At 44.2% G+C, this 12,487-nt stretch overlaps 1 protein-coding gene across 4 annotated transcripts in view; it reads left to right on the top strand.

Moving 5' to 3' along the window:
* NOTCH2 (notch receptor 2) overlaps positions 1 to 12,487 on the top strand; it is a 91,097-nt gene that overhangs the window by 5,652 nt on the left and 72,958 nt on the right. For all 4 annotated transcript variants that reach the window (XR_010072151.1, XM_063342902.1, XM_063342903.1 and 1 more), the window contains exon 2: positions 5,063 to 5,144. Coding sequence is in view for 3 of the 4 variants with exons in the window: in XM_063342902.1 (XP_063198972.1) it covers positions 5,063 to 5,144 (82 nt within the window). In the remaining variant the exon portion in view is untranslated. The remainder of the gene's footprint in view (positions 1 to 5,062; positions 5,145 to 12,487) is intronic.

A 12,487-nucleotide genomic window follows, 5' to 3' on the forward strand; every position in this document is an offset into this window, starting at 1 on the left:
TTTTCAGCAGCTGTTTGTGCCGTGGGAGTATTTTTTCCCCTTTCTGCACAGCGAGGACCTACTGCTCTTCCTCCAGAACGGCGCCTCATGTTTCAGCATTTTCCCTAAGCTTCTTTTTCCATGCTCTGTTTTTCCTGAAGGGAATTTGAAGCTGTGTTTCGCTGCCTTGGAATTCGAGGCCCCGCAATTTGCAGTGTAGCTGGTGTTTCTCGAGCATGCTGGCGGTCATCGTCTTCAGGGCTGATCCACCTCAGGGCGAGCTTCCTGAGCTCGTGTAAGGATTCCCCGCATTGCTGCTGTTGGAGGGCTTTGAATCCTTTTCCTCCTTCCTCTTCATATACTATGGCTAACGCAGTTGAAATGACGGGCTATTTCTCATGAGTGTCAATCAAGACAGAAAATCCACTGACTATGTAAAGGTTATTGAAACTTATTTTGTCCTTCAGTTTTCTTTCTAGTCTTTAATGGGTTTTTAGCCTAACTTATCTTCTATGTTCAAGTTGTTTTCCACCCTCTCCCCCAAGAGAGTTTTTAAACCTACGGGCAAGTTTCAGCCAAATAGGACAGAGGTCTAGGTTCATAAAAGATACGGAGTTTTCTATGAACTTAATGGAAAACGTATGGACAAAAAGAAGAGAGAGACCCATATATTGTCCTCCCAAGGAGAAAGCTGTACCACAAGCTCAGCTGTGTTCTCTGCCAGAATATTGCTCTCACTTTATTAAAACCTCTGGTCAGAACCTGCACCTTCTTAAATGCAGGATAATCAACCACAGAGGTACAGGAAACCAGCTTTATAACCTCTCTTCCTCACAGCATTAATTGTTTCGGTGTTTTGCATTTTTATTTCTGCATGACTTTTTCTGAACTCGTGGGTGAGGAGTTTATTGGCATTGCTTTCCTTTTAGTATTTACAACAAAGCCCTTTCAGATTTTCCCTGGTTATGGCTCTGTTTCCCTATAGTAGTCTTCTCTCTTAAAAGCTGAACTCTGACACAGCTTCTGATCTTAATCCTTCACTATTTCTTTTAATTTTCCAGCCTAGAAAGTATCTGCATTTATAGTGGGCGGATCAAGTATAGAAACCAAGTCACAACATCCAGATCATCTTGGCATCCTGAAGAACAATGAGGCAGAAACACAACTTTTCTTTTCCTCCTAGATTTGCTTTAACTGTGGTGGTTTTTTTTTTTGTTGTTTTTTTTTTTTTTAGTCAAAAAGATTAAACCCAGGTGCAATTATTCTCCACTGAAGTGAGAGCTTTGGTAGATTTGGAGGTTGAGAATCCCAGCGCTTCCTATAGAGTTTCTGCGAGTAACGCTTTCTGCTTGTGCTTCTTCTACAGCAGCGGCTACCTGTTTTTTTTTCCCCCTCTGGCCTTGGAAAATAGTCCTGATAGGCTAGTTAAATGTCAGGTTAGAATTTGTGTCTAAACACAGGCATGTGCAGGGGTTTTTATGGACACTAGGCTGGGTGGTATAGCTCATAACATTCATCTAGCATGCACTTAGAGCCCTTGTCCGAGAAGTCTTTCAAACCTGGCTGCGATGCGTGCTGGAAATCGGGTGCTTCTTTCACAAAGCGGTGGCCTGCACACTTCATAAGAAGCCAGTCTATCCATGATCGTGGAGCATCTTCCCAATATTCATGTAATATGCCCAAAAGGATGGAGAACAAAACCATGAGGTGGTCCAATACATTAAAAAGCACGATAGTGCGAGGTCTTGAAACATCGCTGCTTCTGCTTGGTCTGGGCTAACCCAGCTTCTGATAGTCTCGGTGGTTTTGGCAAGCTAAAGCAAGTCCAGAAAACCAACAAATAATTCACCCTTGCTGGTTCTGTTTTTTTTTTAAACACAGAAGAAAACTGTCAAAAGCAGCCTGTTAGGCTCAAAGCCTTGACAGCGTGCTGATGCTATCTATATATGGCTTCTAGAAACGCAGCCTTTATCTTTTCAAGACAAGGCTGTCTTCTCTCGTGCTGTACAGACCAAAGTATTTCCAGTTAACATAATGGCTGCAGCAAAACATACTTTTGATGTTGGCTGAGGTAGAAGGTAAAGTTTCTGATACTCTCTAACTCTTGAGCCCAGCCTGGTAGAGTAGCAGAAAAGTAGCTTTTGAAGTAAGTCATGTTGAAATGCCTTGGGTTTGCATGCATTGTGAAATTGTTAAAAGATATCGTGAAATACAGGAAGACAGTGCTTTGTGCACAGAAATGCTAATTTTACTGTGAGAACTGTAGTCTTCAATTTCCCTTGTGATTTCTTTTTTAAAGAGAAGTGGTCATGTTACTTTTTAATACTCATTTTAATACAGACTATGGTTACGTTTACATTCCCTTCAGCTTTTGTTGCATTTCAATGTATTTCTATTCAGCCTATTTTAGTCTTAAGCTGGAAAAGTACAACAGAGTCTTTTTGCTTTTGTTTTCCTTAGCTTCTTTCCCTTCTAAATTACCATAAACAAAATATATATTTAGCTGCCAGCATTGCCCCATTCACTATGCATCCCTGTTAAAGAATTCTAAGGACCAGTAGTAGCTTAATGACCTGCTAAACTGCAGTTCAAGGCAGGAATAATTTGTCAAAAACCAGGAGAAAATTAATCATTACGGACAGTGAGGCTTTAGTAAAGTATTTGGCCTAGCAAGCTGAACTGGAATCACTGATTCGGATCCTTGCTGCCACCCCGAAAGCCGTCACCTTCTTGTTCCCCTCCGCGCGGTTGTGCTGGGAGGTGTTTTTTTGGCCAAGTGCTGGTTAAGCTTTTACTACGTGGGTTACAAAATCAACCAGCTGCTCCGATCTCCCTGGGGATGCGGGTACTCCAAGAGATTACAACATTGCATTTGAAAGCATGGGCGCAAAAGAAAGAAATCCCCTGAGTATTTGCTTCGCTGGCTTGAGTGGGGTGAAAAGAGTGAAAATTCAAGGTGGTGAGATAAGAATACCCAGTCTCCTTCCCCCCGCCCCGGGTTCTCTGAAGCCTGGTAAGGCTGATTTTCACCTTCCTCTGTTTCCCTGGAGTAGCATAAGGTGGTAAGAAAAGTCTGAATCATTACAGGTCCTTTCTCAGTTTCTCTTGAACACTGTGGCGTAACTGAACCGTGCTGACTGGAGCTAATCTTTGCTGTGAAAACAAGCTGCTGTAGTGTTAGACAGAAGCAGATGAAGTTTGGAGCTGAAGCCTCATGGACGGTGCCGTTAAATGGGAGAAAAATTGTCAGACAGGTGCAAGCCAGCGTCAGCGTTTTTTTGGCCGCTGTGGGGGGGAATACCATGGCAAAATTCGTGTTAATATTTCTGTCGCTTGGTAACCCTGACCTCGGGGGTTATCTGAAAGGGGCTCAGAGTGGAATTTTGTTCACTTCCTGAGAACTCTGCAGAAGCAGCCCCATCCAAGTGCCCCCTTTTTTTTTTTTTTCAGATACCAACCTAACAGAAACAGGCATGCTCATATTGTGGGAAATATTGATCACTTTCCTGGGCAACTGGGTTTAATTTAACTGTATTCTCTACACAGATTGCAAGCGTGAAACGCTGCTATAGTAGTACCTTGTAGTGCGTGTGACCTGTTTACGTGCTCCAGGGTTATTGAGAAATAACACTTCAAGCCCTGGATAGCAGTAACTGGAGTCTGTTCCAAGTTGTCTAATTGCTGGACTGAATGCAGGCTGGTCGCAAGGAGAGCGTAGCGGGACTCGTGCATTAACCCTTCTCTTTCTGAGCCCCGTTCCGTAGTCACCAGCGTGTAAACTTTGGGGGTGGTTTGGACCAGTTTTCCCTGATGCCCCTTGGATTGAAAATTTAATATCTCTTGACGAAAGGAAAACCATCCTTAAAAAAAGGCAACCTGCCTTACAGCAGCTGGGCAGTTTAGGTGGTTGGGCGTTCTTGATGGTGCCCCTAGGCTAAATGCTTTCCCAAATGCAGTAAGGCTGTTGAAACAGCGTATGTAAAGGCAGAGAAATTGTGTGTTTGCGGGCCAGGAGGCTGGGAAGAGGATAAGACTTCTGGGTATGTGGCTAAGTTTAGGACAGGACCCAGATCTTCTGGTTCCGAGTGCTTTGTCCACTAGTACGGTGCTTTTCAAATGGCCTAAGTGGACTGGCTAAATTTTGGTGGTTCTAGAGTGCCCTCTCATCCTGTGGGGTTTCCATAGTTCTTGCCCTTCTGGTCGCTTCAGAAATAGCCACGGTGTGTTGCTTCAGGTCCCCGTGAGGAGACGAGCACTTGCCAGAGATGGAGCTTGATGTGCCGCTTCCATCAGAACAGGCCTCACCAGAGCTCCCAGTGAGCACCCAGGCCAGCACCAGACCTTGATAAAAACTGACTGGCTCCAAACTGTGTCATACCTCATGCCTTTTTTAAAACATAATACGGAAAATGTCAGGTTTGAGCCACAGAGTATCTCCTCCTTAGAAAGACCAAATTCTTTGCTGAAAGTCTTTAACATCTCTGATGTTTTCACTTACTCCCAAACACAATCCTGACTGAGATCTGAGTGCCATGACAGTAATGATGTTGCAGGAAGTTCTGGATTGCTAGAAACGTACAGCAGGTGAACTTCTGAGGGGGACAGATGCCACTATTTCAGTGCCGAGTGTCCCTAGAGATGGTAGAAAAGAAGGAAAGAATTTGAGACAAAACATTGTGAAAGAAGGCATAGGAGTAGTTGCCTCTCATTTTGGAGAATTTCACCCCAGAATCTCGATCAGAAAGTAGTAATTGGTGACACTTAATCCAAAATACGCAAGTGCGGACATGCGTGTCTTTGTAGCTTGCTGAAGTTACTGCGTGCTTTGCTTTGAAAATCTACCTAAAAGAAATTCTGGAAACATTGAGTTGCCTGATGAACAAATCTGTATTTGATTCTTTTTTCAGTCTGGCGCTTTTGATGTTGCCAGAGATTAAATTAAACTATGCGATAGTCTCTTTGTTTTTGTTCCAGTCTTATAAAATTTCCTACTGTAAGATTTTCATTCCCCAAAATATGCAAATAAACCTTTGACTTGACATGTATGGCTACTGATTTGACTGTTGTTTTTTTTTTCTTCCAGCTTTGCAGTGTATGGATGATTCCAAGCCGTGTGTTAATGAGGGAAAGTGCATTCCGTATCAAAATGGTACAGGATATTGCAAGTAAGTTGGTTTCATTTCTAATCAATTTAATTACCGATCTTCTTTCATTCAGGGTCCTAGCCAGAAAGGAAATGTAAATTGTTAAGATTTTCTTATCGGGTGCGTTCAGCGTAACAGTTTTAGCACAGTTGGTGTTTCATGATAATGTATTAGTTCTTACGTGCTAGCTTTTTGTAACCTAAGAAATCTGGAATACTTGTTCAGATTTTTGGCTTTGAATCTCGTCAGTTTGATTTTTTGCATTAGGTTAGGAAGCGAGGCCGAAGCGATCCTAGAGGTAAACTCTATCTTGTTTCCAGACCCACAAATTAAGTTGGAACTTGCTCTCCATCTTATAGCTTGTCTTACATGGTAGAGCTTCAGCCACAGTTTGAATATTTTTAGGAGGTTTTTCAGAACTGCTCGGCACTCTGAAGTGTGCCAGTTCCCTTCTGCATGAGGGAGAGCAAGTAGTATGTGGGAGTTGCAAAAACAAACTAACAGAAAACCCCAAACAAACACCCACTTTTGCCTTTATCGCATAATTGGTTTTGGTAAGTGTTGACACCCATCTTCAACGGCGCCTTCTCTTTGCTGCTGCATGGAAAGCTGATCAGCAGGAGCTTTGTCAGAGCGTGTGGTGTCTGGAGAATGATATCACATCTATTTAAATGCAGTTCACCTTTCAAACTGCAGTATTTACATTTTTTTTTCTTTAAATGAAGTGATATTTTGCAAAAAGATAAATCCTCCTTGTTTAGCAGGGTTAATTTACTACGTCTGCAGTAAATGGATTATTTTCTAAACCTCGTTTACTTCATCAGTGAAACTTGTGCCATTTTCTAGCATGTTAAATCCCTTTTTTCTTAATGCCAACATTCTTTAAATGTTCGCGAATTTTGTCTTGTTAGTTTAGCTTGGCTAACAAACAACTCCACTCTTCACCCTTTTCTACGCATCCATCTTCCCTAGCCAGAACCTTTAATTCTTTCTGTTGATGTGGTACATCAAACTCAATATACTTAAATTGCACCTGTGGCGCACAAAGGGGAAATCATAATCTAATTTGAGGTGGTTCTCAGTTTCAAATCAATACCTGATGTGCAGAAAGGCCATAGAAAGGCAAATATTTAACTTTTTATTCCCTGGTTGTTGGGGTTTTTTTTCCAAATTTTTAACTATTACTGCTTCCTAGTCTTTTCCTTTCCATGGCTTTATATTGCTGCCAACAGAAACGAGCTGCCCTTCTGAAAAGAAGGCTGGAACTTCTCCTGCTTTTCACCTGTATTTTAAGAGTGAAACAAGAAATTGTGCGATGTTAGTAGGTCTTTCTGAGGCATACTCAAGCGTATGAGTCTGGAGCCAAAGCACGTGGGTCATGGTGAAGGTAATAAACAAGACCGCTATTCGTGTTGGTGCCACTTCTACCTTCCTAAGGATGTTTTCTCCAATTTGTTCCTTGTAACTATGTCTTAGACTATATAAAAAAAATAAAAATTGTTTAGTTGGTTCATCTGATTAACTTCCGTTCAGTATTTGTAGTGCACTCCAGATCTTGACGCGTTTCCCTTATCACACTGGCAGCTTTGACCACTCTTAGGTTTATTTCTCTTTTAGCGTACAGAGTTATTTATAATTCTAATGTTGCCCTCTTCCTTTTTGTGCAAAGTCTTCTTGCAGGTCTTAAGCCAACCCCTCCTTCGAGTAACAGCTCAGTCCCTTTACAGGTGCCAGAGTAATTGGAAAAGCTAATAGAGGCCTGTATACAGAGATTAGTATGTGTCTGTTTTCTAATTCTGGCTCGATAACTTTTTTTTGCAGAAAGGAAGGAAAAAATAGCAAAAAACCCGTCTTAATTGAGGAGAGTCTACCTTTAGCAGGCTGATTCTTAGCATCCTGTTTTGGTTTTAACTTTTTTTTTCTTTCCTGCACTATGAGGAACTCCGAATAGGGGAACTTTCTATCTGGTAGCGTAACCTAAATGACTTTCTGAAGTTTTTCATGGCTGTAAGAGTAGAAATGTTTTGTTAGGAAACTGAACTGGGCTTCTAGCTCTGCAGGATCACTCGCCGATAGCTAAATCTCCACCCCTTCCACTTTTTTTTTTTTCCAAGTTTTCTGCAGTACTTCCTCTGCTGGGCAATAAGTTTTTATAATAGGCTCTCTTCCTCTTTCTGTACCTCCTCTCGCCCCAGTTGTTTGCTCTATTGTGTGGTCAGTCCATCTAGTTAATCTTGCTGTCTGTAAGAAAATGAGCGAATAGCTGAGGGGCTACCTGCATCAGAGGTAATGATATACAATGATTAAGACATGAGTAATGTAAGCACCGATAAACAAAAAAAGTCTTGATATTTTGGCAAAGCGGCGAGTGACGGCTTAGTGCTGGCACAGCTTTCTTTGTCAGAAAATCCTGTGGCACCTACTCCATTAAAAGCGAAAGCTGTTTTTCTGCAGAAACCTTTATTCTGGGTGCATCTGGCTTCTGTTATGGGAACAGCGATGGTGACCCTTGTAAGGAAATCGGAGTTGGATCTTTATCAGATTGCTCTTGCGAGCGCCCTTTAAGTTGCTCCGTTCCCCTGGAGACGCTGCTGGCCCATGGCTGTTGTTCTGTGGCACTGTTTGATAGAATCGCTGACCTTCTTTGACCTTGATTTTTTTATATTTAGAAAATTACGCATTCCTGCGTTTGCGTCTCCCAAGGGAGAGGGCTGTTTGTTTGAGGGCTCTTTCTACACCCATCTAGTGACAGGCCTGTTGAGGACGCAGACCTTATTCCAAGGAATACGGCCCTATGGCCAACGACAGGACGAACGGGACCTGCCCTTCCAAGCTTTCTGGGTGCCACTTTGGCAAAAGGCAGTTGCACTTTGTGGTTTGGCTTGGCATTGCACTGTGATGGGTTTGGTTTTGTTGTTTTTGGGGGCTTCCCCCCTCTTAAAGCATCTCCAGGCAGCCTTTTGTGCGTTGAGGTGTTAAACATGAAGGAGGAGCCTTCTTGCATCCTCTCGCATCCAGCAGAGAAGCAGGGTGACAGTTGCTTGTTGCTTAATGCTAATTGTGACCATCACAGGAAAACCCTTTCCCGTCTCCGTGCTGCGAGACAACAGGGAAAGTAGGAGGGAGAGTCTGGGGGACGGCATATGGGTGTCTTGCAGTATTTCTGCAGTTGTGGGCAGGCTGAGAAGGCGTTGGCTACAGGGAGCGGTTTCAAGGACAGTCAAAGCAGAACAGAGATTTATTTTTTCGGCATCACTGCCCGCTGTTTTCTGAGGCTCTTGTGCTCTCCTGAGGGGGATGCGGGGTTGGGCAGCCCCTCTGTGCTCAGCCTGGGGCAGGGCCCTCAAGTAGAAGGCGTCTTGACTGGTGTCCCCATGTTTGGCAGCTGTGGCCTCTCCCAACTTCCCTCCCCAGTGACAGCGAGCAGAAGCAAGACGGTGCCAGAGAGAGAAGCAGAAGTGAGACGGAAGGGAGTTGGGGCAGGGGTGCTCCAAGGTTTAGAGAGGAAACCGGGCCTTGCTGCTTCTCGTGCTTTGCAGGTTTTTAACATGGGATTTTTTTGACCTTAGAACTGGGGCACATTGTGTGCCCAGCAGGGATATCGGTACCTCTCTATGAACTGCTTTAACTCTAGTGTCTTTTTTTCAGGTCCTGATGGTAAAAGGAAAAACAAAAAGAAAGGTACAGCGGCAATCGTGGCTTGTTTGCTGTGCTTAGTCAAAAGTGGAGACTGCTGACACTGGCTGATTCCAAAAGGACAGTCTCCTTCAGCACATCCTTTCATGCCCAAAGCTGTTCGGATCTGTGCAGCTTTGTGTGCTTCTGCGCCTCTTATAGTATCATAGAATGGTTTAGGTTGGAAGGGACCTTAAAGATCATCTAGTTCCAACCCCCTGCCCTGGGCAAGGACACCTCCCACTAGACCAGGCTGCTCTTCAGTGAGCAGTAGTTTTTTGGGTTTTTTTTCCCCACTGTGTGCTGAAGTTTGTGCCTGCTTTTACGTTGCACGATACAGTTTTTACTTCTTACCTGCAGGTTGGCAACAGGAGGACCTCAAAGCGTGCTGAACTCAAATTAGCAACAGCATGGCAGTAAGGGGCTTCTATCCCAATTCTAACCCCCAGTAACTCCAACCCCCTTTCCAGGTTTTGGATGTGCCTGCCTTTCCAGCGGGATCTTCATAAATGAACTTTAACTCGGATTTAAGCTCCCTTCTGGGGCCGAAGGCAAGATCCTAGGCTGCAGAACTGCTTCTGAGACTGCAGCAGATATCTTCTCAGGATCTATCTCGAGAGACTAATCACTCCTAGACTAGTGAATGGGGAATACCCATAGGAGAACTTGTAGCAGGATGAGGTCTGAGAGTTTTCCAGAAGAGGCTAAATGCAACAGTTGAGAAGTTGTCCCTTTCTGAGAATGGGCTGCCCTTTCGTCTTTCCCTCTGTCTACTTTCAGAAGTTAAAGGAGACCCTAGAGACCAGGGCAGAGGGAAAAGGGGAGAGTAAGCACACTTCTAGCTTCAAATCTGGGAACAAAGTGGTGATGTGAGTCACTCAGATGAAACTTTCCTGTTGTGATTTACCTGTGCAGACCAAAAGCTGCTCACAGCTGGTCAGAAAAAGCTGAACTGTGCAGAACTGAAAAAAAACCAAAACCTGAACTGAAGACCTTGCCTGTTCAGATTCTGGTTGCTGTTACTCCTCGGTGTATTGCGGAGTGGTTTGCTGTGGAAGGGCTTTCTGTGGACTGGAAACAATAGCTGTGTACTACTTTAAATGCGCGACTGGGAGGCCGTCCCATCCCATCGTTTACATTCAGAGTATGACGCATAGATGGGAGCCTTGAGACATGGGAAGGAGCGTTTGGTAAAGCTAACCAGAGAATCCTGTTCTCCCTCCTCAGAGGAGGTGTAGGTGTGGGAGTCAGAAGTCGGGAGCCAGAGGGAAGTCTGGTTAAAATCTGGAGCGAAATAGCTGGGACCCTTCTCACGTTAGTCATCAGACTGCATTTCCCCCTCTGCCCCCCTCCGTTGAAGCATCTTCCAATCGAAGCGAAGGGAGTGTTGGGTTGAGGAGGGGGGAGAAGCAAGACTACCAGGGAATTCTTCCCTTCGCGTTTTAAATTAAAGCCATCTGCTTCCTTCTGTGCATCTCCAGATGATATCACTGGGCCCGGCTAGGAAACTCCCATGAAAATCAAACATCTGGAAGACTGGTCTAAAACAGTCTATAAGGTGCATTTGCAGAACCGTCCTACATGTGTGCCCAAGCAAATATAGTATGGCAGATAAAGAGATTTTTCCAACGGGCCAGACGTATTTTCCAGAAGTCTGGAAGCAAGAGAGAGCTAAGTATTGGGAGGTAACTTCAATGGAGTTTTGTGGCAGAAGAGCCAAAAATGCAGCTTTTGTTGAGTCTTCTACTTTCACTTTGTAGCGTTAGCTTGTTAGAGTGAACGCGGCTCTGTGGATTTGTGGATACTTCAAATTTGGATAAATACCTTCATTTTGTTTTTTACGTCTCTTGTTTAGCTCCATGAGAGCCTGAGCAAAGGCAAATGCAGGCTGGAGCTGAAAAGGAGGAGGGGAAAAAAAAAAAAACGGGCTGAGCTCTGACTAAAGTATTTGTGCTGGAAAGTAGCCCAGAGAGAGTAAAGGAGAAGCTTTAATTAGAAGCAGCTGCATAGCTGATGCAGCCCACAGGACATTTTCCCATTTCAAACTCTCTAGCTCTCAGAAATCATGATTTGAATTAAGTTGTATGTGAAATTCGTTCTTAAAAGATTAAATTCCTGTCGAAGTAGGTTGAAGAGACCTCATGTGCTTCCAGAAAGTGCCAGAACAAACTGCATCTTCCTGTTTCTGTTTCTGAGTGCTAGATGGAAAACTGAGGAGAAACAGTGGCTTTTATTTGGAAAAGATTCGGTTTCCTGTTCTGAGCGTGTCCTTTGGAGCTGACACAAGCTGCTACAATTTTAAGCTGCTCTGTAGACAACTGGCTTTTTTTTTTTTTTCTGCCCTCTCCAAAAGAGAATTTGAAAGAGTGAGGTTGGGATGAGAGCAGAGCAGGGGTGGTGGGAAGCTGGAGTTGCTGTTGACGATAATCATATCCTTTAAAGTTGCCTGGACTTAGACCCCGCTTTTTCAGTGTTTGCCTCTATTTTTAGAGAAACAATGCAGTGCCCAACATGAATCAGGGGCAAATATTTGCAGTTTTGTCGCTGCCAACATTTAGATCTAAATTGCTAGTATTTGTGCCTAGAAATGTTGATGACAGGAGACATGGTTGAAAATCCGGACTGTAGGTTTTTTGTTCTTTAACATTCAAAAAAGGATTGCACTGAATTGCTGGAGGGGAAAATTGCATAACTGTGTGACCAAGCGCTTCTCCAGGAGGAGAACAAAATGGTGGGTACGAGGCCCATGTATACCTGACCTGCCATCTTTCCACAGGCAGGCACGGTCCCTCTGGCATGTTCTGTAAGGCTTTGTCCTTCCAAATATAAATAGCTAAAGTTAAAAGAGCTTTTGCTGTTCCCTTCTGGAGCGCTCCCCTCGTGTTTTTCTGATTAGCCTCAGAAGATACCAGAACAAGCCTGGTCTTGGAGCGCTCTTCAACTTTGTACCAGAACATTTGTGTACAAAACGCTGGGCCGTTTGTGGGTGATGGTTGCAAGCGTTGTTTCAGAGCACAGGTCTCGGCTTTCCTCTTAAATCGTACCAGCAATACTCTAAATCAGCGTTTAGGCTCCCTCCCCCCTGTTACCCCGGGGCAACAGTTAAATGCACCTTCCAGTATCCCTGAGTGTTGGGGGTGGGAGAGAAGGTGTTATTTTGGTGGCTTATTTGCTTGTGGACAAAATATGAGATGTTCCTCTAGACTTTCTAGTTTCTTTTACGGCCTCCCAATGGAAAAGGACTTTAGGACTTATCTTTGAGGTGTGTTTTTGGTTTATTTTGTATTTGTTGGAGTGCTGGCTGGTGTTGGAAGGCCTCTCGTTTGCTTGATGAGATGCCCTAGGTGGGATTCTGTGAAGTTCTGGCTTGTTGCTCGCTCTCTCATGACAAAGAGAACTACAAGCGCGTGGCCTGTGTCGGCTGCGCTTAGTCTGAGGAGCTTGGTGTACTGCTGACCCTGAGGACAGCCGAGCTGCCCAAACCTCCCCATCACTGGTGCTGGTGAACCCAGAAGAAATCCCTATAACGCAATCTCATAAGCCTTTTGGGACTGAAGTTCAATTTGACTTTACACATTTGTCAGCTGCATGTAGATGTCCAGAAACATGATTTAATTGCGGTTATCCAGACGGTCCCTGAGCAGAGCTAGCCAGTGCACCGTGTGCAGGCTTGACTGCCGTGGGAGTCG

Source organism: Chroicocephalus ridibundus, chromosome 8 (genome assembly GCF_963924245.1).
Source record: "Chroicocephalus ridibundus chromosome 8, bChrRid1.1, whole genome shotgun sequence".
In the NCBI taxonomy this organism is placed as follows: Eukaryota; Metazoa; Chordata; class Aves; order Charadriiformes; family Laridae; genus Chroicocephalus; species Chroicocephalus ridibundus.